General features: G+C 51.3%; 1 protein-coding gene across 1 annotated transcript in view; it reads left to right on the plus strand.

The window, feature by feature from the left end:
* XXYLT1 (xyloside xylosyltransferase 1) overlaps positions 1–17,241 on the plus strand; it is a 161,227-nt gene extending 143,986 nt beyond the window's left edge. Inside the window, exon 4 of the mRNA XM_045519817.2 lies at positions 15,731–17,241. Within this exon, the coding sequence (XP_045375773.2) occupies positions 15,731–16,127 (397 nt within the window). The 3' untranslated portion in view covers positions 16,128–17,241. The remainder of the gene's footprint in view (positions 1–15,730) is intronic.
* The last annotated feature ends 7,841 nt before the right edge of the window (positions 17,242–25,082 follow it).

The following is a 25,082-nucleotide window of genomic DNA, read 5'->3' on the forward strand; positions in this document are numbered from 1 at the left end:
GTTCTCGACATCGCTTCATTCTCCCTGGGTTCCTGTGCAGCCTCCTGCCTTTCTTGCTCTCTTGCTGCTTCCAGCCCTGACTCCTCCAAGCTAACCCCTACCGCAGCCAGTGACCTTCCTCATACACCAGCCACCTGACTTTAACCCTTTGTTCCCCTCAGCATCAAGGTCAACCTCCCCGACCTTCCTCATAGGACCTTTCCTGGTCTGGCCCCTGCCCGCCGCCCATCTCATCTCCAGCCGGGCTGGACCGCCCTCAGTTCCCCAGGCCAGGTGTACTCTCACTGCTCACCTCCACTCTGCACCTGTCTGACTCTTCAGTTCACATGCCAGTTTCTCCAGGAAGCCTTCCTTGAACCCCTCAAGACTGGGTGAAGAGCCTCTTTTAGGGTCCTAAAGCTCTCCATTGCTATGCCATTCTCTTAACCCAGAGTTATAATTGCCTGCTGGCTGGTCTGCATCCCCCCAGACACTAAGCTCCATAAGGGTAGGAATCATAGTTGTCTTTCTTGTTCAGCGTTGTCTCCCAGGGCCTAGAACGGTGTCCTGCACACAGGAGGTGTTCATTAAGTGCTTCTTCAGTTAGTAAGTGTGCCAGGCTCTCCCCTGGCACTCTGCATACCTTAACTGATTTAAGCTTCAAAGGGCCCTAAAAGAGATCTCATTCTTTCCTGCTTCCAGATGACTACACTCAGGGAGTTAAGTAACTGGCTGGAGGCCCGGCCTCTGGGAAGGGGCAGCCCTGAGACTGCAGCGCAGGCCTGACTCCGCAGCCCCTGCTCTGAATCCCAGTGCTTATTGAATAGAACATCTCTGCTGGAGTCCCTGGCGTGTTTAGGGACTCAGAGGAGCCTCAGTCCCAGCAAGCAAGGCACAGGGAGCGGCTGAGATTCCAGGCCACCTTTGAGGAGTTGTTTGTTTTCTGAGCCAGACAGTTCCGATAACCCCCTGGAAATGGTGCTCCTTGATGCAGCCTAGCATGTCTGTGATCTGAGCTGGCCTGTCAGGAGAACAGATTGTTTTGTGGATTTTCTTCTTCTTTCTTTAAGAGAAAGAAAACATAAAAGACAGCACAGTGGAGTTCCAAGCGGTGAGGCCTCGGGGAACAAAGCGCCATCGGCTGCGTTGGGGCAGGGGCAGGCAGGCCCCGGACAGGTGTGCTCTAGACAGACGCCTTCTAATGCAGGCCCCAGGCAGCCCTCAGGTGAGGAGAGACTTAAAAAGTCGAGAACAGTCTTTCTGCACCTTGGGCCACCACAAAGTTGCAGGAGGCCGGGGCAGCACAGGAGGCAGAGCAAAGGAGCCACTGCCTCCGGGCCTGCCCCAGGGTGGAGGAGGAGGCTAGCCCTGCCTGCCATCCAGAACCTCTTTCCTGTGCTGAGCCCAGCTGTGCCATCACCACTGCTAAAGAGTGAGGTGTTGCATGGCCTGAGAGCATGAAGTAAACCCAGGCCAGCCACTGGTGAATGGTCAGAATGAGCCCAGGACAGGTGCGGTCTCCGTGTATCCGCCCTGGACTCTGCCAGGTTGTCACCATACACAGACTGGAGCTCATAAACGCCCACTGCAGCCCACAGGTAGGGCAGGGCTCTCGGGGTATGAGGGGCACACACAGATAAATGCCAGCCCCCTTTCTGTGTGACTTCACTGCAGGGATAAGATGGGATCCTGACACTGGTCCCAAGTCACATCCCCTGCAGAGAGGATGGAAAGGGGTGGAGCCATGGGGCAAACTCAGATAGCCTCTCTCCAAAGTACACACCCTTCTCTGAACCATCTTGCAGGGGCCCTGCTAAGCCTCCTTGTGTCCTTAGCTTGAACTTTCAAATGACAATAGTTTCTTCTCCTGCTTGACCTCACCCAGGAGGATTTAGAGTGCTTGAATAATGTAGGTCCCATGGGGATGGCCCTTTGCTTTAGAGGTTATGTCCACATGAAGACATTGTGGCCACACAGATGAAGCACGGACTCTGGAGGTTTTCGGTGTTTTGAGAGTGACTGCCTCTGTAGCCTCCCTTTCCTACCCTGAGCTCCTACGGCTGGCAGGATGCCCGTTTGGGACATTGCCAGAGAGCCTTCCCTGCCAAGAGCCACGGTGAGCCACCTCCAGGTTCGTGACTGGTTGTCCCATCCAAAGTGGACCCTGCAGGACAGGGGTCTCGTGTCCTTAGTGCTCCTGCGGGAGATCCCTGTGGTTTGGCTACAAAGGATGGGGGGACGATGGGGTCCTGGGATGGTGTGCAGGGGTGGGAGTTTTGCAGAGAGCACCTTTGGGTAGTTAAACTCACTAGAAGATGACAAGTAAAAAAACAGGGACCGCAGGCTGACCTCAGTATTTTAGGGAAAGAACTGGATGTACTATGACCCTAAAAAAGAGTGTGGTTTTCCTTAGTCAGAATCCGGAAAGCATGAGGCAAAAGCTGAGGCTGCCATTGTGCTGGTGTGGGAAGGGTCACCGGCAGCTTTGTGGTGCCTGGGCATGTGAGCACTTCTGTCCCAGCTGGGCGACCTTGTGCGAGTCACTTCCAGTCTCTGTGTTCCCTGGTGATATCTATAGGTTTTTTCAGCTATTGGATTTTATGGCTAGGACCATGCTGGAAACAGGCTTCCTGCCTTCGAGCGCTCCTGGCGCCGGGGGCTCGCTGGCTCACTCCTGCTGTCCTCTTGCCCTTACACACAGCCTGCTTCATGGTTGGAATTATCCTGAAGTCCGGGTCCCCGCCCCCAGTCTTGGTGTGTGGAATCCCCCTATCCTATCTTCTGCTCCACCAACCAGATCTGCCCTGAGAACCAAAGCACTTTGAGAATCTGTTCTCTGAGGCCTTGCTCACTCTAACTTTGATCTTGGTGAGAGCACAGGACATGAGAGCCCACCCCATAGGCTCCACACAGTCATGGGCCCCTCCGGGAGCTCAGTGCTAAGCACTTCCTCCTGCCCCTGCAACTGCACCTCTGGGCTGAGCCTCTTGGGAGGGCTGTGTGACCACAAGCACATTACTTAACCTCTCAGAGCCTTCATTTCCTTATCTATAAAGTAGAAATAGTGCTAACCATAGATACTGTTGTGAGGAATTGAGAGAATGTGTGTAAAGCTGAGTAAGGGCCGCAGTGAGTGGCAGCAACTCCTCTCCTCCTCCTCATTTTGGGTACAGTGCTTGGTCCATACTAGGCTTCAAGCAGGTGTTTACTGATGACTTAGGGATCTGGATGATCCTGACTTCTGAGGAGGTGATGAGGAGAGAGATTCTGATGCAGGGGAGACCCGGGGGAGAGGCCCCAGGGGTCATCTTGGTGGAGCAGAGATCAGAACTGAGCTTCTTGGCCAACTCGCTGGCTGTGTAGGGCTGAGGCCTGGTGTCTGTGACCCACAGGAGGAAGCTGGCAGCAGCTCACATGTGTATGCGCCAGGGAGGGGGTGTGGCTGAGGGTGGGTTCAGAGGGGTCCCTCACTTTCCTGCTTTGACCCCCACTCCCACAGGGGTTCCATGTTTTTATGCTGAGATAACCGAGGGAAGGGAGTTCTGGGGAGACGAGGAATTTTCCCGTGCAACTGCTGAGACAGTGCACCAGCAGGAGAGGGGAAGCTGGGCAGGTTTCAGCCACATCTGGTGAAGCCACCAGGAAGGGAGGGAGAGAGGCAAAAAGCTGGAAACAGTCCACTTCTGTTTCCTAAAACCTGTATCTGTGAGCCCACGAAGGACAAAAGTAAAAGGATCAGCAGAAACAAACAAATACAGTGACTGCCCTGTGTGCTGCCTCTCTACGCCCAGCCCCCCACAGCACGTTGCTGGGGGCTCATAACCGGGAAGCATCCAGGTGCCAACACTGGGCCAATGGTGGGGCTTCTCTGGAATGTGGACGTGGGTTTTGAAACAAAAGCAACAACAAAAAATCCATGTTGTACTCCCACACTGGTACTGCATTTAAAGAGAGATCGATGACTGGAGTTTGGTGCCTATTACAGTCCCTTGAACTTCGCCCCCAAAATTTCACGGATGGTAGGTCGTAGTTCTGGTGGGGAGCCACAGACTCAGAAAAGGATCCTAGACCTGATGAATCCCCTTGGGTAGACGCAGGAATTGAGGCCCCGGGAGGGAAGTGACTTGCCCGAGGTCGCCCTGCTCGGGGGTTGGAGCCACGTGAAGCAGGTTTCGGGCCCCTGCGCGTACAGATGAGGCAGAGGAAGCGTGTGTTTGCTGCCAAGATTCCACACTGCTTCTCGCTGAACGTGATGCGTGTCCTTGGCTTCCATCACCTCTGACCGGACTGAGCGTTGTACCTGCGTTCTCTCATAAAATCCCCTCAACAACCCTGTTTCCATAAGGAAGTCTGCGGCACAGAGAGCTTTTGTGCCTTGTCCAGGGTGGTAGCAGATGACCAGGATTTGAACACAGACTGTCCGCCCCAGAACCTGCATTCTCAACCCCACGGTGCACCAGAACATTTTTTCAGTCAGTGGACAGCTAATACACACCCGCCTCCCCCTCCACCCCAGGCTGACTGCTGATTTCTGGGGATGGAAGCAGGCTGAGATGGGCCCTCTCCTGGCACCGTAAGTGCCCTGCTTCCAGGAAGCATTTCCCGGGCAGCCCCCCGAGGGCTGTGACAAAGTGATAAGGCCCGGCAAGTATTAGCATAACATTTACAAGTGGCCATGCTACTCATTTCACGGCCATTTTCAGGATAAAATGATATCACTGCTACTCATGTGGTTTTCATTTCTTTATAAAATTATTAAAAATACCCCACTTTTCTTCTGAGTGTGATCCTGGGGCCAGCAGCATCAGCATCACCTGGGAACTTGTCAGAAATGCAGCATCTGAGTGGGAACCTGCATTTTAACCAGACCCCAGGTGAGTCCCGGCATAGTGACATCTAAGCAGTGCTGCTGCCCGGGACAGGCTCCTGCAAGGCAGGGCCTGCATCTGGCCTGTCGCCGTCCGCCTCCACAGTGCCTTGTGCCTGACAGGTGGGAGACCCCCAGTATTTATGTCAATGTGCCGATCGGTAGTTTTACCCTTGACCAAAACCTAGGCCACGAACTTGTAGGACAGCAGGGGCAAAGGTAGAGCTCAGCTTAGATGAAGTGGGCGGGCTCACAGATTGCTTCTAGGCTTGAGAAGTAACATACTTACTGGTAGCTCGGTGGCCTTTGTGCCTGGGTCAGCCACAGCAGGGTGAAGGGTGCCGGGCTAGATTGACTGATCTCAATTCCGGACACAAGGTTAAATTCCACATGTGCCCCTCCCCATCACCCTTACCACATACGCCTCTGTTCTGCTCACTGTCCCAGAAAACACCCCAGCTTGTGTCCTGGGTACTTCTCTCCTGTGTCCCCTAGTGCCGTGGGAGGAGCAGTGAGCCAATTCTGAAGGTGACTCTGGCTTTGTCTTTACCCTGAAGAAAGTCCCTCCCTCAGCCTAACTCCAGGGAAAGGGCAGGATCTTGGAGCTGAGCTGAGGCCCCCTGCATATGGCCCTCACCAGCCCAGCCTGCTGGCTGCAGGCCCTGCGGTCTCCTGCTTGGGCCCCAAGGCTCCCACCAGATTTAAGCTGCTCCCGAGCGGTGATGTACAAGCCCTGCTGCTTGGAGGCCACGGGCTCCTCCAGGGCCAGCACTGGGAAGGGCATTGTCCACAGAGCTGTGGGCACTGCTGAATCAGGTTCCCAGCTGGGGCTCTTCATGGCTAACTTTTGTCATACCAGCATCTCATCACAGGTGTGGATTCCTTAGCTCGTGGTGATACAGGAAAAAAAATGGGTACAAGATGATGGCCATGTCCCAGATCTTGGTCAGGTCCCTGGGACGCACCCTGCCAAGTGAGGGTCTTGGCTTTGCGCAGGAAGAAATTCAAGAGCGAGCCATAGTTGAGTAAAAGGAGATTTATTCAGAGAGATGCACACCCCATAGACCGAGTATAGGCCATCTCAGAAGGCCAGAGAGGCCACGAGGTGGGGTGGGGGGCTGTTAGAGTGAAAACAGATACACACTCCTTAGACAGAGTGTGGGCTGTCTCAGAAGGCAAGAGAGACAGTGACCACAAGGTGTGAGGTTGTTAGGTTCTATGGGCTCAGGAATTTCATATGCTAATGAGTAGGAGGATTATTCCAACTACTTCAGGGAAGGGGTGGGGATTCCCAGGAACTGGGCCACCGCCCTTTTTTTGACCTTTCACGGTCAGCCTCAAAGTGTCTTGGCACCTGTGGGAGTGTCATTAACCATGCTAGTACATTGAAATGTGTATAATGAAGCTCAAGGTCCACTGGAGGTTGAATCTCCCGCCATCTTGGACCTCAGGGTCTATGGGAGTTTACTTTTCCACCATCTTGGGCTCGTTGCTGTCACTCCTTTAATGGCTGTGCCCTACCCCCTTCCTTCCTGTCTCAAGGGGACCAACTTTTCTCTCTCCTCTTCTCCATCCTCATCCTGAGGGGGACCTGGCTCCCTCCAGTGAAGACCCCTCATGGCTCCAGCCCACAGGGCCCAGGGCACACCCTCCCCCAACTACCTTTTGAACTGTTGTTCCACTGCCTTCATTCAACATTCTCCACTTTTAAATTTCCACCATTTGCTTTTACAGTTTCTTATTCCTTTGTTCATTGATTCTTTAATCCATTTATGCAAACATTCATTTGAAACGTAACAGTTCTCAGCAGACTGCTGTGAATCAAATGCCCACACCAGGCTCTCAAGACATAAAAATGAGTAAGATGCTTTCCGGTTATCACTCCTGGGCTCCCTGACTGCACTCACGCCCTCAGCGCTCAGGCAGATTCTTTCATTCATCTTTCATTGATTCCTTACTGCGTTTCCCAGGTGCCTTCATAAACGATTCCTCTTTCTCAAGGCCTTCTTTGCACCCCAGCCCCTCTGTTTCCCTGGATGACTTCACCTCGTACCTTCCCAAGATTTTGAGTTCACCAAAAATGAGCTTTCCCAATATCCCTAACTCCCCACTCAGAGCTGTCCCTTACTTCTGTCCCTCCTCCAGTCTCAGATGCGTCCCAGGATTTCCCTCTTCTTGGCAGACCCTCCTGCCTGGACGCCTCTGACCTTGGGCATATGTTTTATATCTTCCTATTAAATGGAGATTTGAGTCCTTACCTCATTTGTTTATTAAAACATTAAACAAGTTTCATACATTTGAGGACTTAAAACAAGGCCTGGCACATAGTAAGCACTCACTAAATATTAGCCATTGTCATGATTATCATTCCTCAGAGTGCCACCCTGCCGTTCACTCTGTGCGTCTTTTCTCTTCATTCTGGCCTCCACACCCCTTTCCCTTGGCGTGTGGACACACTCAGCTTCCCTCTGAGCAAATATTTTTCCCTCTGCCCTTTCTTTGCTGCCGGTGCACCTGCCTTCTCTGCCTCTGTCCCAGGGCAGGAGTCCCACCTCTTAGTCTCCATCACTCACTGCTCAATGGTCTCGGGTACCTCCTGCAGCATTTTTGAGTCTTCATCCCCAACCGTTTTCAACACTGTTACATTCCAGGCATGTGGCGAGCTGCTGGGGGCAGCTTAGGCTGGGTGGGGAGCCAGGGGAGATTGATAGCCTAGAGAATAGGAGAGGTGGGCCCCGGAGACTCCCAAGGGGCCGACGGGCAGGTTCCCTGGGGGTGAGGGCAGGGTGCAGGGGTCTGAGGGCATCTATGTCGGCTCCCTGTCCCTGGAGCAGAACGCCTTGTGGTGGCAAGGTGCACGGAGGGGAGCTGAGTCGGTAGCTCAAGTGGGGCTTGCAGAAAACCCTGAGGCCGAGGTGAGGCCGTCACCACGGCCATTGAAATTATTGAGGGTACCTTAGGAATGGAGCAGAGAAGATGGCTTAGGTGGTGGGCAGAGGTGATGAGCAAGGAGGTGAGGAGGCAGCTAGACTGCTGGTGGAGGCTGCGGTGGAGGAGGGAGGACAGCTCTGGAAGGGTGTGCAGCGGGGAGGCAGGGGCATCCCTGGGGTTTGGGGCAGTGGCATTGGGATTGGTCTCTGCCTGGGGAGGGACCGAGGTGTCATTCTGTCCAGATCAGTGTTTGCTTGAATGGGAGGCAGAGAATGGTCAGCTGGTATCAGTAAGAGGGTTTGGAGGGCAACATCTGGGGAGAGAAGGTCTGGACGCCACTGGATTGGATGGGGATGAGGGGGTAGGGGAGGAAGGCTGGGGCACTTTGGGCACCTGGGTCACAGGGCTGGGGGACAAGGGGTTTGCATGGGCACAATGGGCCTGCAGGTCGGGCTGGAGGTCCGCATGGCTCCTCAGGGGTTCCCACAGCAGACAGAGCATCCTACATCTTTCCTTGTGCCTCTTCTTCCATTCCCTAAGTGTCAGAACCCTCTAGAATTTCATCCTGCCTGCTTTGCCTGTGACCTGTATCCAGCCACCTGCAGAACTTTTCCATGTCACTCTTTTCTCTGGCATCTATTCAAGATTGAATGGGTCACTCCCCTCTTCCTCCTCCCAGCCTTGCCAAACTGTTAGTGGCTCCACCATCCCTGTAGTAACCTAGACTTGAAGCCGCTCAGAGCTCCATCTGCCTGGTTGAACCTTGCAATGCCTCTTCCCCCATCACCTCTGTCCCTTGTCACTCCCCCAGTTCCCCTCCATGCAGCCCTCCAGGGCCTCGCCCAGTTTAGGCATGGCCTGCTCCAGAGCTGTTTGTCAGATTGAGTGACAAGGAATTCCCTGCCTCACCCGTCTGTTCCCAGCTCCAAGGCAGCAGGTGTGGGAGGCAGCCCACGAGGCTGGGATGTCAGACAGGCCAAGGAATGATGGGAGAGGCAGAAAAGAGGACAGATGCTTCAGAGAAGGGCATCCCACCGCCTCCTGAGGGCGTGGGGAGCAGCCTCTAGGCCTTGACAGTGCCCGGATGCAGGGATGTTCATGCTACATGATTTCAATGCTCTGCCTGGTTTGAGAGAGTCCCACACAGGTGGATGGGTTATAGCTGGTGCCGCTCTAGGAATGAGACAGTTGACGTGGGTCATCTTCATCATTGTAGACTCTAAAGCAGGAAGCAAAGTCAAACAGAAACCTGTAGATGGCTGGTGGGTGGATGAGGGCTGGTCCCTGGGAGACCACCACACCCTGAGAAGAGCCTGGGCAGGGAGGGGGTCTGCCTTCTGGGAATGGGCACCCACAGTGACAGTCAGGGCCCCTCTAAAGGGCCTGGCGCTGGGCAGGTTTGTGCCTGCATTTGCTCCTAGAGTCCACTATGGCCCTCGGGGGAGTCTCATCCCCACATCCTTGCTGAACAAGCCAAGGCCCTGAGAGGCCCAGGACTCACACAGCTGGTCCTTAGCCTAGGTCTCCGGGTTCCAGGTGCAGCGCCCCTCTCACAGCCTCATACACTGTTGGTGTATTGACATCCGGGTCTTGGCCCCCCTGCACTATCAGTTTCCTGAGGGCAGGGATGTTCTACTCACCTCCGTATCAGCTGGGTCTAGTCCGTGCTCCGCTAAATATGTGAGAGATCGCTGATTGATTCTTCCCGTAGTTCAGTGTGCTCTCTGGCGTCCCTGCACGTCTCACAAAGACACGGCAGAAGGGACTTCGGGGCCTCTCTCTGCTGGCTGACAGTGGTGATGAGTAGCCCCTGTCAGTTCTACCACTGATAACCCTTGTGACTTTGGGAACATTTCTCACCCTCTCTGAGTTAGAGACCTGCCTGCTTTGGGTCTTGCTAGCAAGAGATCCTAACAAGGCTCAGTTGTGACTCTTGGCAGTAAGAAATACCCTGGGGAAATGGGCCATTTAAAGCTTTGGCGGCGGGGGGACAATTCCAGGCGGTCCGTGTCCTCTGCAGTTTGATACCACAGGGCACTGTCCCCTAGACAACTTCAGGGTCAGCGCCCGTCCCACAGAACTTCGGCCTCAGCCCGAAGCAGGACCGAGACACAGTGCCACTGCCCTGAGTCAGCCCCACATCTCCCACAGCTGGCCCCTGGTGGCCGCAAGGCGGGGCTGGATGGAACACTGGGCTGCTCCCACCATGGCTCTTCGCTCCTGGCCTTTCCTCACAGAGGACTAGAAAACAGGGTCCTCTCCAAGTCAAACAATAGCTGATTGGGCCTGGCACACAGCACGGGCATAAGGGAAGTGGCGTTTCCTGATTCCGGCCTCTGCTGATTAGACAGCCTCCAGTTCCTCCAGGTGGAGGCCGGCCTTGCTGGCTTCTTAGTGACTCTGCCCTCAGCTTGAGGAATGGCGACATGTGGTCCCTGTGAATCCAGATCTATGATGGAGCCTTTTTGGCCTGAGAGCTTGAACTCAGCCTGAGTTGGCTGGCACAGGCTTCTAGAACCTTCCTGGGAGGGGTGTTGTGAAGACTGCCTGGGCCCAGTGTGTGTTCTCATCCTTGCTTCTCCTCTTGGAAGTAAAGTGGAAAACTCTGAGCCCAAGGAGCTGAGAAAGACCAACCCAGGAGAAAAAACTCATGAGGAAATAAGGAGGCAGAAGGGTCTGTGATTTGGGTGTAGGCTCGTTGGTGGGGCAGGGAGAGGGACAGTTCATGGCAACACGGGTTCTCCCCTGGAGAAGTGAGCTCGCTGTTCTCTGGTCAGGGTCTGTGGTTGAGAGTCTTGGCGGAGTGACCTTGGCAATGATCATCAGGGGAAAGACCTGAGAGAGGAGATGGCTTTGCTTTTCAAAATTACTTCAACTACCCCCTTCCATCATTTTCGTATTCTTCTTCATTATAGGTTACTACAGCTATTGAATATAGTTCCCTGTGCTATACAGTATGAACTTGCTGTTGATCTGTTTTATGTATGGTAGGTAGTTATCTGCAAATCTCGAACTCCCAATTTATCTCTTCCCACCCACTTTCCCCACCCTGGTAACCATTAGTTTGTTTTCTATGTCTGTATTTCACTACTTTTTAATAGTCTTTTTATGACGATTAATTAAGACATACTTGATATAAAAAATTTAGAGGGGGGAGGGTATAACTTAAGCGTTAGAGCGCATTCCTAGCATGCACAAGGGCCTGGGTTCAATCCCCAGTACTGCCTCTAAAAATAAACAAACTACCTCCTCCCCCTCCCCAAAAAAGAAGTTAAAAAAAATTAGAAAACGTATCACCCATAACTAGAAGAACGTGCCTCATTGTGCTTCCCCAACAAGCCTCGTCAGCTTCTGGAAAGACTCAGTATTTACAGTGGACCATCTGCACGGGGGCTTGTTCGCAGCTGAAGTTGTTTCTAAAAGGGAAGAAACCTTATCCCCTCTAGGTGACCCTGGAGGGTGAGAACAAGGCTACACAGGCCCAAATACAGACGATTAAGCGGTGCAACATGGCTAGGCTGTGGGCATGGAGGTTAATCTGAGAAAGTCCTGGAAGCTCTAGGACTCAGAACCAGATTCCTTCCTTCACAAAGAGGTTCCCTGCAGCCTCAGCTCCTGGGAGGAAGGCAAGGGTCTGGGGTGCCCTGGCCCACCTCAGAGCGGCTCTCGGTCTGACACCCTCCCCATGCCAGTCAGTGAGGCACCAGTGGCCTGCCAAATCAGAAATAAAATTGAAATTCCAGAGCTGCTCCTTGGAACATTAGCCGGTGGTGGAATCCAAGGCAGTCAAAGATGAAAGGGATCTCGGAGATCAGAAGCCCTGGATTCGCGTCAGAGCCCTGACAACTGAGGGCCTCTGTTCCCTTCTGTTAAAATGCAGGCAGTACTGTCCCCGTGCTGCCGGGAGGGAAGGGAGGCAGATGATGTCAGAGGGCTCTGTGGTGGGTGAGGAACTGGGGATCTCACCTTGGTAGCCCTTTACGTGAGCGCTGATCCCCTCTGTGTCCCTGCACCCCTCTCTGCCCCAAGGCTGGGGCAGTTCCTCCAGGAGAACCAGCTGATGTGGAGGCCAGAGAAACCCACCATTCCCTTGAGGAGCTGCTCTGTGTTTTTGAGTTCATTTGGGGGTAGAAGGAACGCTTTCAACAAGGGCAATAATTTTCTACTTAAGAGTCAGTGGTTCATTTTCAGGCTGCGTTGATGCTCCAGCAGACACCCCAGGCAGCTTGCATTTCCAATTTCCTGTCCCTCCTTTGCTTCTGCTTACAAGTCATCATGTGCTGATGTCCAGACCTGGCTCTTTCTGGCTCTATGTCATAAAATGCCTCTTCATCCTGATTGAGCCGCAGTGCTAGGCAGCAAGTTCCCCTAGAGCCACCTGGGTTATGGTCTCTGCCTGGAAGGATGTTGTCCATCTCTCTGCCTCCGGCCCCGCTTTCCTGAGCCCAGCAGGTTTGGTGGCAGGTCACTGTGGTGTAAAAGGGAAGACTTGGAGGAGCTCCCTGCTGAAGGTGGTAAGGATGCACCCTGGGACTGCAAATGGCCCCTCTGCTCCCCAGCTTGCTCAAGAGTAGAAACCCTTCCAAACCCTTTTGAAACACCTGGGCACCCCCTCGTGGGTCCCCACTCCTCACTCTACCCCACATAGACCTGCCAGTGATGGATACAGGGCTCAGAGAAGCAGCAGGTTTTCTCTCGGCAGCAGCAACTTTGTGTCCTGACGTTTTTCTGTCCCTGGTGCCAGACAACACTGAAGGCCACGTAGCCTAAGCTGAAGTGACCTTTCCCTCAGTCCTTGTCATCACTTCATGCTTCCTGAGGCCCTGCTGTGTGCGATGCTGAGGAGGCAGTGGTGGTCCTGGGAGACGGAGCTGTGGGGAGCACAGAAGGACCGGTGGGCTTGACGGAGTTCGGGATGTCCACTTCCGTCTCCTTTCCCCTGGGTCTCTCCTTTCTGAGGGCTGAATCCAGTGCCTTGGCAATAAAACCTCCTCCTCCCCTGAAAAAAGAGAAAACCCTATTCCTAAGGTGACACATAACTTAGTCTGAACCCTGAGGTTTCAATAGATGACCAGGTGTCCTGGCTTGCCTGGGACGAGGCGTCTCTCAGGACTTGGGACAGCTGGTCACTCTGCTTTTGAAAATGGAAGAGAATGTGGCTATTCATCCAATTTGCAATACTTTGATCAATGGCTTGTTTAAAGATATGTGGCTTAACTTCCAAATACTTGGAAACTTTCTAGGTATCTTGTTTTTTATTTTAAGTGCAATTCCATTTTGGTTAGGGACCTTTTTTATTGAAGTATAGTCAGTTTACAATGTTGTTTGTGTCAATTTCTGGTGTACAGCATGTTTTAGTCATCCATATACATATTCATTTTCATTACAGGTTACTATAAGATATTGAACATAGTTCCCTGCGCTATACCAAAGAAACTTGTTTATCTATTTTATATATAGTAGTTAGTATCTGCAAATCTCAAACTTCCAATTTATCCTTTCCCACCAACTTTCCCCTCTGGTAACCATAAGTTTGTTTTCTATGGGATTCTATTTCTGTTTTGTAAATAAGTTTTTTTTTTTTTTAAGATTTCACATATGAGTGATATCATATGGTATTTTCCTTTTCTTGGCTTACTTAGACTGACAATCTCCAGGTCCATCCATGTTGCTGCACATGGCATTATCTGAGTAGTATTCCATTGTATAAATGTACCCCAACTACTTTATCTAGTCATTTGTTGATGGACATTTGGGTTGTTTCCATGTCTTGGCTATTGTAAATAGTGTTGCTATGAACACTGGGGTGCATGTATCTTTTAGAATTAGACTTACCATATGATCCAGCAACCCCATTCCTGGGCATATATCTAGAGGAAACTCTATTTTCAGTTTTTTAAGGAATCTCCATATTGTTTTCAATAATGGCTGCACCAAACTACATTCCCACCAACAGTGTAGGAGGGTTAGGGACCATTCTTTATCTGATTTTTAACCTTTTAAAATGTATTGAGACTTGTTTTGTAGTCCAGTATGTGGTCTATCTTGATGAATGTTCCATTTGCAGGAGAAAAGAATGTGTGATCTGCTCTCGTTGGGTAGAAAGTTCTACAAATGTCTACTAGGTCAAGTTGGTTCATAGTTCTGTTCAGATCTTCCATATCCCCTGTCTACTTGCTCTGTCAATTACTGGGTAGGGTTAATAACATTTCCAACTACAATAGTTAAAAAAAAAAACCCTCCCCTAGCTGGAGGGTCCCCTCTGCCATTCTGTGGTGGCCCAGCTGTATTTGGTAGAATTTTAGCTGGTTTGCAACCTGTTCCTGAAATAAATGAATTAACAGTAGTCAAACTACATTCTAACCCTGCTGTGATCCCATCACTGCAGGCTTTAATGGCTAGAAAGATCCAGCATCTCTATTTGGTTTGGAAACTTAAAGTTGTTATCACCAAGCAGGCGCCAGAGCTCTGTTCTACTCACAGTCCAATTATGGTGAAACCCAGACAATGAACCTGTGTATTCCACTTGTAAGAATGTCCAACCGGAATGCCTTGCCCCTGGCCAGGAGCATACTCTTGGCCCCCTGTGATATGCAAGACCTCAAGGAAGCTCTATTCCCAGGCCCAGAGAATGTGTTGGAACTGGAAAACGACTCAGTGTGGCCCAACCCGGGCCAGGCCTCTGGTTTTCTTTCCACTGTGTTGTCCACTTCACCACAGCTCCTGCCCTGCGCTGCGTCAGGGGAGCTGTCTCTGTGGGAGACCAGAGATTGGCATTTCCAGGCTGGGAGCAGAGCTGGTTTTGCCATGATGCAGCATTCCCCACGCTACAATCTAGGGAAGGGGCGAAGCTGGTAAAGTAGGTGGGATGGAGTTTGATGCAGAACACGCCCCAGCCCACTTCTGCTCTTGTGCCTGACAAAGGGCCCTCCGGCTTTCCTCCACGTCGCAGGCTTCTCTGCTGTGACTGCCTCTCTGGGGGTGTGGGGCCTGGGGCACTCTCAGCTCCCTCCTGTGCCCACCTCTTGCAGGAGCTTGATGTTAAGGAGGCTGGAGAACAGAGTGGCTAGCGCTCTAACCATGTCACCCACTGGGAGGTTTCTGATCTGCCCTCCCTTCTCCAAATGGACACACTTGGTTAGAGGACATAGAAGGGGCCCCCTGGCTCTAACATCCTGTGAGCTGTGGACCTGGATCAGATTTCTAAATCTGCCAAGAGAACTTGAAATTGAGCTGACCTTCTCTCTCAAATAGCCATAATTCCACCTCCCTCTCCCACATCTGCTTTGCACCCTCAGCCATGGGTGTTTCCTGAGGTGTTTCAAGCCTCCAGCCCCTACCCCACCTTCAGAAATGCTAGGCATGGGGTCTTAATGATGAGGCTTGTTCTAAAGCAGAAGATTTTGTTTCTGCCTGTGTCTTTCCCTGCTCACCATTCAGAATTGCTTCCCCACTTTTCTCTCTCCTTTTCAAGATCAAAGACAAGAGGGTGGAAAGTTCCACCTACCTTGTTGCAATCTTCAGAAGTGGACACTGGGGCCTGATGCTGGCTTGGGCTGGTTGTAACTTTGGCGAAGTCCCTGCACCTCTCTGTGCACCAGTGTCCTCGGGCGTGGGGTGGCATGTGGTCACTTAGAACACCCGTCCCATAGGGTGTGGTACCTGTGCTTCCTAAGTCTGTACAACGCGAGCCATGCAGACGATGATGTATGTCATCCTGAGGAAGCCGAGTGTGGTGGGAAGAGCAGGAGGCCTGGGTCCAGGTCCCGGCCCTGCCTCTTGCTGGCAGTGCAATGAGATTCTGAACCTCAGAACCTCTCAGTTTTTGTAGCTGTAAACCTGGGGTGAAAACAGTACCTCCCCTCAGGGTGGTTGTAAAGACCCAGGGAACCAGGACTGGCAAACTGTGCCCCACACACACCCCGGGCTAAATCTGTCCTTTCCCCTTTCCAGGCACACATTCTGGCAGTTCCGCCATGAGAACCCCAAGACCCGAGTCGGGGGTCCTCCCCCCGAAGGGCTCCCTGGATTCAACAGCGGGGTGATGCTGCTCAACCTGGAGGCCATGCGCCAGTCCCCGCTCTACGGCCGCCTGCTGGAGCCGGCGCAGGTGCAGCAGCTGGCCGACAAGTACCGCTTCCGGGGGCACCTCGGGGACCAGGACTTCTTCACCATGATCGGCATGGAGCACCCCGAGCTCTTCCACGTGCTGGACTGTACCTGGAACCGGCAGCTGTGCACCTGGTGGAGGGACCACGGCTACAGTGACGTCTTCGAGGCCTACTTCCGGTGTGAGGGCCACGTCAAGATCTACCATGGGAACTGCAACACCCCTATCCCAGAGGCCTAGGTCCCCCTCGCCTGGCCCGGGGTCTGGGAACGGATCGGATCTAGGGCACCTCTGGGACAGGCCCCGGGGCAGTGTCTGACCTCCCAGAGAGATGTCCTTGGGGTCTGGTGCTGCAGCTCCCCCACCGCAGTCACTGCCCTGTGGCCCCAGTGACCACCGGCCTGCACACTGTTGGTGCTTGGGACCTTTTGCCTCCAGCCGTCATGAAGGACAAACACGCAGACCTCTGGTGGGCGAGGAAGCAAGCATGTGAAAAGAAGGAAGAAAAAAATGGTGGCACTTGCCTTCAGCCCCCAAAGAATGGAAACCTTGGACCAAATATAAATTTGTTTTAAATTGATAGGTGAGACAGAACAAACAGTCCTGCCGTCGCTCCCAGTGAGCTCTAAATGTGAGAGTCAGGGTTTTAAAAACTGTCCCCAGAGCTGAAGCATCCAAATGAAGGCCGGCCTTCCGCTGCGCCCCGAGGGGGCTGTGTGCCTACTCCCACGATGCGCGCATCACCGGGCGCAAGTGTAAAGTCACCACCTCTTTGGGGAGGGCCTTCAGCACCAACTGTGGCCCACATAGAAAAACCGGTCCCATTATTTTTGCCTTCATAGCTTTTATCTCCCAACAACATCACAGAACCTCATCATCCCTTAGTCATCTGAGCCAGCTCCAGGTGACCAGACTCTGCTCAGAAGTCAAATCCGCCATCAAAGAACAGAGGCTGTCCATCCCCAAGGACAGGCGAGGGCATTGTCTGGACTAGGAAGGCTCATTCCAAAGAGGAGCCCGGCTGTGTACAGCCGTGTAGCTTGGAAGAGGCATCATTCTTAGACTTACAAGCATCCTCGTCTCTATTTAGAAGACTCCTCCTTGTGACGTGCTTGTTGCACCAGGTCAAACCCCATACCTGAGAAGACGCTAGGCTGTCGTTTCTTGGTTTCTGCTTTTAGTGAGCGCTCCTGCCTGTGAGTGAGCTGCACACATGCAGCCCCTGCTGGTTCATTTTGTACAACCAGTTGAGGTCCCTGGGGAAGAAACGTTGAATTTTCATCTCATTTCAATTTCATTTAACTTTTTTCCACCATAAGTGAGAAGAGTTAATAAATAATCTTTGAGAACACAATGATTTATGTGTTTTCCCTCTGATTACAGCTTTCTACTACCTGAAGGTTCTGAGGCAAGAGCATCATCAGCGTGGTTCAGAGTAAGTGTGTTCACAGCCGGCCTCTGGAGGAGCACGTCCGAAGGGGCGGCTAGCAGTGTTGTACTGGGTTCAAAATAGAGAATCGTTTCATTCTAGCTACTGGCAGGCCCGTCTGCTTCTGGAAGCAAAAACAGCCACCCCATCCCTTCTCATCCAGCTTACTCCTAACTGGCCAGTTACAGCATCCCCTGTTAAAACAGCACATGTCTCTCCTCTCACCTCCGACAGAACTGGTCTGTTCTCTTAGGTTCTTGATTTCCCATTTGTAGCTGCCAATTACTGCCTGTGTGCTGGGCACTACGTGTGTGATAGCACACACTATCACTGATCCTCACGAAGGTAATTTGGAGTCAGAAATTTTTGGTAAGAAAAAAGACGAGATGTGGACAGTCAATGTTTATCATTTTTTTATAAGAAAATTAGGAGCCACTTTAAATGTTGAATATGGGAGTAGATTAGATAACGTGTTATGTATATATAATGGAATACCTTGGGCATTAAAAATATTTTTGAAAAATACCTTGGAAAATGTGTATTGTGTGCTATTAAGAAGGCAAAACACAAAGTTATATGTATAGTATGATCCTCATTTTTTTTAAATTACATATATATGTATGTGTGTATGTAAATATATAAAGAGAGAACCTGTTCTGTTGTGTTTCATTAGTTCAACTCCTAGAAAATCACGTGTTTCAAACACCACATTAAAAAATCAACTTTTTTAATGGGGAAAAAGTGAGTGAAACACTAGAGCATCGTCAACTCAACAGAAGACATTTTTCCTGCAATAATTTCAATAGTTAAAGTATTTCTATAGCGATCGGTGTGTTGTGTAATTGCAAGGCAAGAACAGTAAACTGATCAAAATGGGCAAAAGCCAAAGTCTCGTTTACCTTTGAGATCACCTACTCCGGAGCTCCCCACTTCTCTGTCTCACGTCGCCTTGACCTTACAGCTAACTCCGTGGTGAACTGCAAAATAAAACAGGAAGCCCAGCCAGACCAACAGAGCCATCTGTGCAGCCGTGCTTTACCGCAAGCAGCTTTTTTACAAGTCTTGGGAGGCTGGTTCCTGGCTGGGATCCTGTTACAATCAATGCAATGCAAACATAATTAATTGTGCCGTGTTTAATTTTGAAGCCTGGTGAGGAGTGCATATGCCTATACATATGACTGGCAGTCTGAAAGGGAAAAATTTGGGTAGCAGGATTAAGCTGCTCTGTAATCCTCATCTGTATTTACTCCTATATTTTCCATAGTGAAAGCTACTTTTAATAATAAAGATAAACCATAAATGCTATAAAATTCTAGCCATCCACTTCCCCCCAGTTACAGGCAAGTACCGTCCTGGCCACTTTACAGCTCCCACTTGGCCATGGTTACCATCATCCATAAGAAAACAATCTTGGTAAAGTAGGCTGTGGGTTTTCAACTGTCCCTATGGCTGCCCTAGTTCTCCAAATAAAAGGGACTTCATAATAGCGTCTCCAGACTCTGCTTTCCTTTCTGATACCATCATCTTTTGTGTGTACACAGATGATAATGGCCTTTGGAAGGCTCTCAGGCTTGTTGAAGAGATTTATTTTTGTATATGTGTCAAACACAAACCACAGCAGCCCTGTCCTTAACATCTCATCAAGCCAGAGTGACATGCTGGTTCAGTGGGCCCAACCTCAGGTGCGCCAGAGGCTCACGGGCCAAGGGACCTAGTGCAGCCGTGATTCGGCACCTGCTCAAACCAAAGGCCAAACCTCTGCTCATCCTAAGACCACCTGACTGATAGCACGGAGGCCCCGAGGTTGGGCTGAATGGAGTTTGGCAGGACCAGAGGAGGTTTCTGAGCAAGTAGGACGGTGCAGTAGAGAAAACCTCACACCTGAGACCGGCCTGGCTTGGAGTCCATGTTCTGCCCTCACCACCTGGGCGATCTTGGACAAGCAAGATCACCTCTTTTGTCATTTCTGGGCACAGGTAATGAGAACTCCTTCAAAGCAGTGTTGTTGGAAGAAAAGATGTGTAAGGGCTTGGTAAGCTAAGGAGTAATACATAGTCCTTAGAGTTACTACTTAAAACACTCCTTTAAAATAATAAAATGACAGCCACTTAAGGCACATTAAATGTCATCCCTAAACCCAGTGGATGACCAGACATTTGCTTGTAGGCTGAGTTTTTTGGTAGCCACGCCATTCTGCAGAGGCCTGGGTGTGTTTCTTCATCTGTGAGAACAAGGGGTTAAGCAGCCCCCTGCCCCGGCCCTGTTGGGAACGACATACCTGTGCATCCACTGGGGTTCACACACGCGTGTGGCGGGGAGTCCAAATCAAATGTAGACCCTCCAGACCTCAACTCACCAACTTGGAATTTATGACCATTCAAACTGAAACTCACTTGAAATGTACTGTAGCACACTCCTGCCCCCTGCCACTGGCCCCCGCCAACCTGGATAGGGAAAGTGAGGGGTACAGACAAGCTAGATGGGGGTGATATTTAAAATTCAGAGAGAACCAACTGCCTTCCATGAGGCCCTCTGCTTATAGCCCACTGATTTAGCTAAACTCTCGTCTGAGTTTTCAGCTTATGTGACCAGTTCCCAAAGGGCCTCCCAGGCAGAGCTGCTCTATAGACAGACAGCCCCATGGGTCTCACCCTGAGAAAGACTGAGCCTTGAGTCTCCTTACCAGGGAGCCCAGGGGAGGTGCCCTGCAGGACACATTGAGTGGACCGGCCAGCCCCTCCCTGAGATGCTGGCAAAGATCAAATACCCTTCTGGGGTGAAGGCTTCTCCAACTGGGTCTGGCTTGGCTCTCAGGCTATCTCAAGGGGTACCCCCATTCTGAGGGAGACATGTCCACCCCATGGGGACACTGTGCAGCCTCACTGAGTGCCACACATACTCAGAGCCTTAGAGGCCAGCTGCCCTCTCCAGCCCTGCTGCCCTGATAGGATTTGTTCCAGTCCTTCCCTGAGCCCTGCTCCCTGTGCACTGGCCTGAGCAGGACCACGGAAGCATGGAGACTGGGGTGTTTCTGGACAAAGCGGGGCTTTGCAGACAGCTGGAAGCTGGGGCTGTCTAGACAAAGCAAGGTGCTATCAATTCTTTCTTGCTCCTATGGTGCTCTGAGCAGCCTCCAGCCCTGCAGAGAGGAGCCCAGGCTCAGCTCGGGGCTCCACCCTTTCTCCAGCACTGTTCCATCACTGAGGCTGGTGGGTCCTGCCTCCCTCACACCCCTGTCTCCATGGCAGGCCCTCCTCCTCCTGAGGACTCCTGGCTGAACAGGGCTGGGGGGCTGGCCTCCGGTCCTGCTCATCCTTTGATGACTCCCAGCCACTCACTCTTAGGATGAAGTCCCAACCCCTGAGCATGGCACCCAAGACACAACCTTCTCCCCCGGTCCTCCGCATGGGAGGGAGTGCCCATGCACACCTCCCATTAGCAAAGCAGAACTGCCAGCTGTGTGCTCCCCACCCCTTGTTAAGGCTGCTCTGTCTCCCACCGGCTGAGGCTGATTCTCAGAGAGGCCCTCCCTCACCCCCAGCTGGAGTCAGCCCAGGAGTTCCCACCCCTGCCTTCTATGAGGGAGCGGGAGCGCAAGCTTTCTCCCCTCCCACGTGGTTATTTGCACACTGGCCTCACCATCTGTACTGGCTGGTGGGCACCTCGAGGGCAGAGACCATCCCTCTGTGTGTCCCTCGGTGCTGCACAGAGCAGGGCCAGGCGATAGGGGAGTGGGTCGTCCCCTGGGTATCTGGGCTGGGGCAGGATGCAGATGAAGCCAGCAAGTCCAGCATTTCCCTCTGCTTCATTCTCACCGGTCTGTGGAACCTCAGCAGAGGTTGAGCTCCTCAGCCTGTGACCCAGCCTCCCCACTGCCACCTGTAAGCTCCCTCTCTTAGTTCTTACTTATTCCTGTTTATCACTACATCCACCCCAGTCCCCACAATAGACAATCATCCTCATCTGCCCAGTGCGTATCTGTATCCTTGCAAAATTTTGTATTGTTTTGGATATGTGTGTTTTTAACTTCGGTCACTGAAATTCCCATTTTTTTTTTAATCGGCACTGTGCTAGGAAGACCCAGCCCTGCTATCACGCGCACACCCACTGCCACCCAGCCCCGTGGTTTGCTGCTCCCACCACGGCTCAGCCACCCTCACCTGCCTGGATGGACACACCTCCCCTCCCACCCACCGACTCACTCCCCACCCCACACAAATGACCCTGCCTGCTATGAGCATCCTTGTCCTGGGTCCTTGTGCACATGGTTAGAATTTCTCTGTGTTGTAGATTCAGGAACACAACTGCTGGATCATAAGGTTTGCCGACTCTTAAATTTCTGAATGGTACAGATCGCTCCCAGAATGGCCACCGCTCCCCCACTCTCACCCACAAGAGCCCTCACCTCCTCCGCCTGCCTGTGCTCATCTTCACGTGTCTACGCATCCACACACGTGTGACCAGGGTTAGAGCTGCTCTGTGTGAGAGGTATGACCTTGACCTCGGCCGGCAGGGCACCTCCGTAAACTGCGTAGAGTCCAGCTGGCTCCTGGCCTCGCTGCCCTCCCATTTGGCTGTGAGTATTAGGTGAGCTCACCCACAGAAGAGTACTTTCCAGGCCCTGGACATACCTCGCTCCCTCACACGCAGCCCGTCCCCAGCACCACATGACACATTCACAAGCTCTGTGACCACCCCAAGTCCTGCCCAGGGGCATGTCCTGGCCATTTGGCCCCACACCCAAGCAGCCCCCAGGTAGGACCTGGAGTTCCCCCATTACAGCATCCTGCCCTCTCTCAGGAAGGCCTCCTCTCTCACACCCCAGGCAGCTCTGACCCTCTAACCCTCATCCAGCCTGGGCCTGGCACTTCCCAAAGCACAGATGCCTTTTCCCGAAGCACGAAGCCAGGCTAAGAATTCCTACTAGACACATGTAGAATTTCCGTGCTTAAAGGCCTGCTGTCAGAGACACAGGTAATCCTCTACCGTTAGCAACGGTCTAAGCCAGAATGTGGCAGGGATGTCGATAATTTTCCAGGCTAAGTAAATACATCCTTTGAAAAATTTAAGTCCTTGTTCACAGTCACAGACAGGCAGCTTCGTGGTAAACTTGAGTCCATCTCATCTTGTCCCACCTTTCAGGAACACTAACCTCCTCTCTAATCCAGGAATCCCATGACAACCCTTCTCCCCTCTCGCATCTCTCTGGGGGCCTTTGTGGCCCCTCCTCTCCCACCTGCCTTCCCTGACCTGCCCTCCCTGGCCCAGCCTCCTTCCCCAGGGGCCCCCAGGACCCCCTATGCATTGAAACTTCCCAGCTGGGGCTGCAGGATATGCAGCTGCTAGACACTGAATATCTGATGGACGGGCCCTGGGAGAAGACTCCATCTAGCTGCACAGAGACGGCCTGGAGAGCCTGGGGTATGATCCGGGATGAAAGTCGGAGCCCCCTAGCAGCATGGGCATCATGGGGGTGGGTCCGGCTGGGCAGACTCTGTTGGTACACACACCTGGTGGCGCCACAGAAACACATGTCTAGGGCAGACAGCCCCTGGGAAGGAACATACTCTGCCCACCCAGCACTGCAGCTGGGAGCTGGATATGGGACGGACAGGTCCTGGGAGAGGCCTGCAACAGAGGCGGCCCCAGTCCTAGGCAGCAGCACAACCACCTCAATTCCTGAAGCCAAAGCGACCCAGCCCCCAGGACCAGCCTGCTACATACCACAGCCTAGTACGAGGCCTGGGACAAACACGTGGAGAAAGGGACATGACCTTGGAATGCTTCCGGGCAGAACTGTGGACATTTACACAAGCAGTGCATAGGTTTGCTGTGACCACATGGGCCTCACTTGCTTCAGTGGTCACCTCTTTTGGGACATAGCACACATCAAGTGCAACAGAGCCTTCTCAAACCTGAACCTCAGGCTTCTACTCCACCACCTGGGAGCCTCTGACAGGACTGTGACAGCATGGGACAAAGATGGGGCCCTGTCCAGCATCCAGTGCAGGCTTTGGTCACCACAACACCAGTCACACCCCTACCAAGCAGATAATGGCCAGTAAACTCTGAGGAAAGATATGGCTGGCATCCATACCAAAAACACCGCTTACAACAAAAATATGGGACTCATGCAGTCTTCATAGGGATGCTCCCACATGAAAACATCACTTCAGAACCACTCTAGACAACTGTTTCTGCTCAATTCTTAGACACAGAGAAAGTTAAGTAAATTGGAAAAGCAGAGGAAATGCTCCCAATTAAAAGAACAAGAAAAATTCCCTGAAAGAACAAATAACAAAACAGACCTCACCAGTCTACTAGAGCCAGAGGTCAAAAAGGAGATAATAAAAATGCTTAAAGGAATTAGAAAGGTTATCTATGGAAATGCAGATCACGCTAACAAGGAACTAGAAACTAGAAAGAGGAACCAATCAAAATTAGATAACTCAATTGCTGAGATAAAAATCAACCTAACAGCAATAAATAGCAAACTATATTTAGTTTATATTTATATTTAGGCAGAACAACAAATAAGGGACCTGGAAGGTAGATTAATAGAAATTACCCAATCAGAAAAGCAGACAGAAAGACCAAAAAAAAAAAAGAAACTGTGACATTTAAGAGCTATGGGATAATATAAAGCATGCCAACCTACACATAATGGTCCCAGAAGGCGAAGAAAGAGAAAAGGGGATCGAAAATGTATTGGAAGAAATTATGGCTGAAAACTTTGCAAACCTAAAGAAGGAAACAGATATCCAGGTACAGGAAGCAGAGAAGGTGCCAAACAAGATCAACTCAAACAGACCAACACTTAAGATACACTATAATTTAAATGGCACAAGTTAAAGAGAGGATTCTAAAAGCAGCAAGAGAAAAACAAAGAGTCAGTTACAAGGGAACTCTCATAAAGCTATCAGCTGAATTCTCCACAAAAGCTTTGCAGGCCAGAAGGGAGTGGTATGACATATTCAAAAATCCTAAAAGAAAAAAAGCTCCAACTAGGATACTCTACCCAGCAAGACTATCATTCAGAATAGGAGAGAGAGAATTTCTCAGACAAGTAAAAACTAAAGAATGCAGCAATACTAAGTCTACCCTAAAAGAAATATTGAAAGTTCTTCTCAAATTTAAAAGAAGCCAGAATCTATAGGAAGGGAAAAATCACAATAGGAAAGGCAAATATATAAAAGAATTTAAGATCACTTAAATGATCCAGGACATGGATTAAAAAACAATAAAAAAATTTTGATAAAAATGACTATAACTACAATTAACATGAAATTAACATGTTAACATAAATTAGCATGAAAATGCAAAATAGGGCATCAAAATCCCAAAATGTGGGAGAGGGGAGTAGAAATGTATCTCTTCTAGAATGTGTTTGAACTTGTATGACTATCAGTTTAAAGCAAGTAGATATATTTGAAAACCAGGGTAAACACAAAAACATACCATTGGGAGTTCTGGTCAAGAAGGCGGGGTAGTAGGACCACGAGTTGCCTCTCCTCGTGACTACAACAAAACCACAACTGAATGCTAAATGACCATCGAAAAAAGACTGGAACCTAGCAAAAAAGATCCGCAACTGGAAACAAAGAGGGAACCACAGCAGGATGGTAGGAGGAGCATGCTCGCAATATAATTGGGCCCCATGACCCCCTAGGTAGGCAACCCACAAGCTGAAGATTTGTTAAGTCACAGAGGCCCTCCCACAGAAGTGAGAGCTCTAGGCCCTATGTTAGGCTCCCCAGTTTGGGTCC

Source organism: Camelus bactrianus, chromosome 1 (assembly GCF_048773025.1).
Source record: "Camelus bactrianus isolate YW-2024 breed Bactrian camel chromosome 1, ASM4877302v1, whole genome shotgun sequence".
In the NCBI taxonomy this organism is placed as follows: domain Eukaryota; kingdom Metazoa; phylum Chordata; class Mammalia; order Artiodactyla; family Camelidae; genus Camelus; species Camelus bactrianus.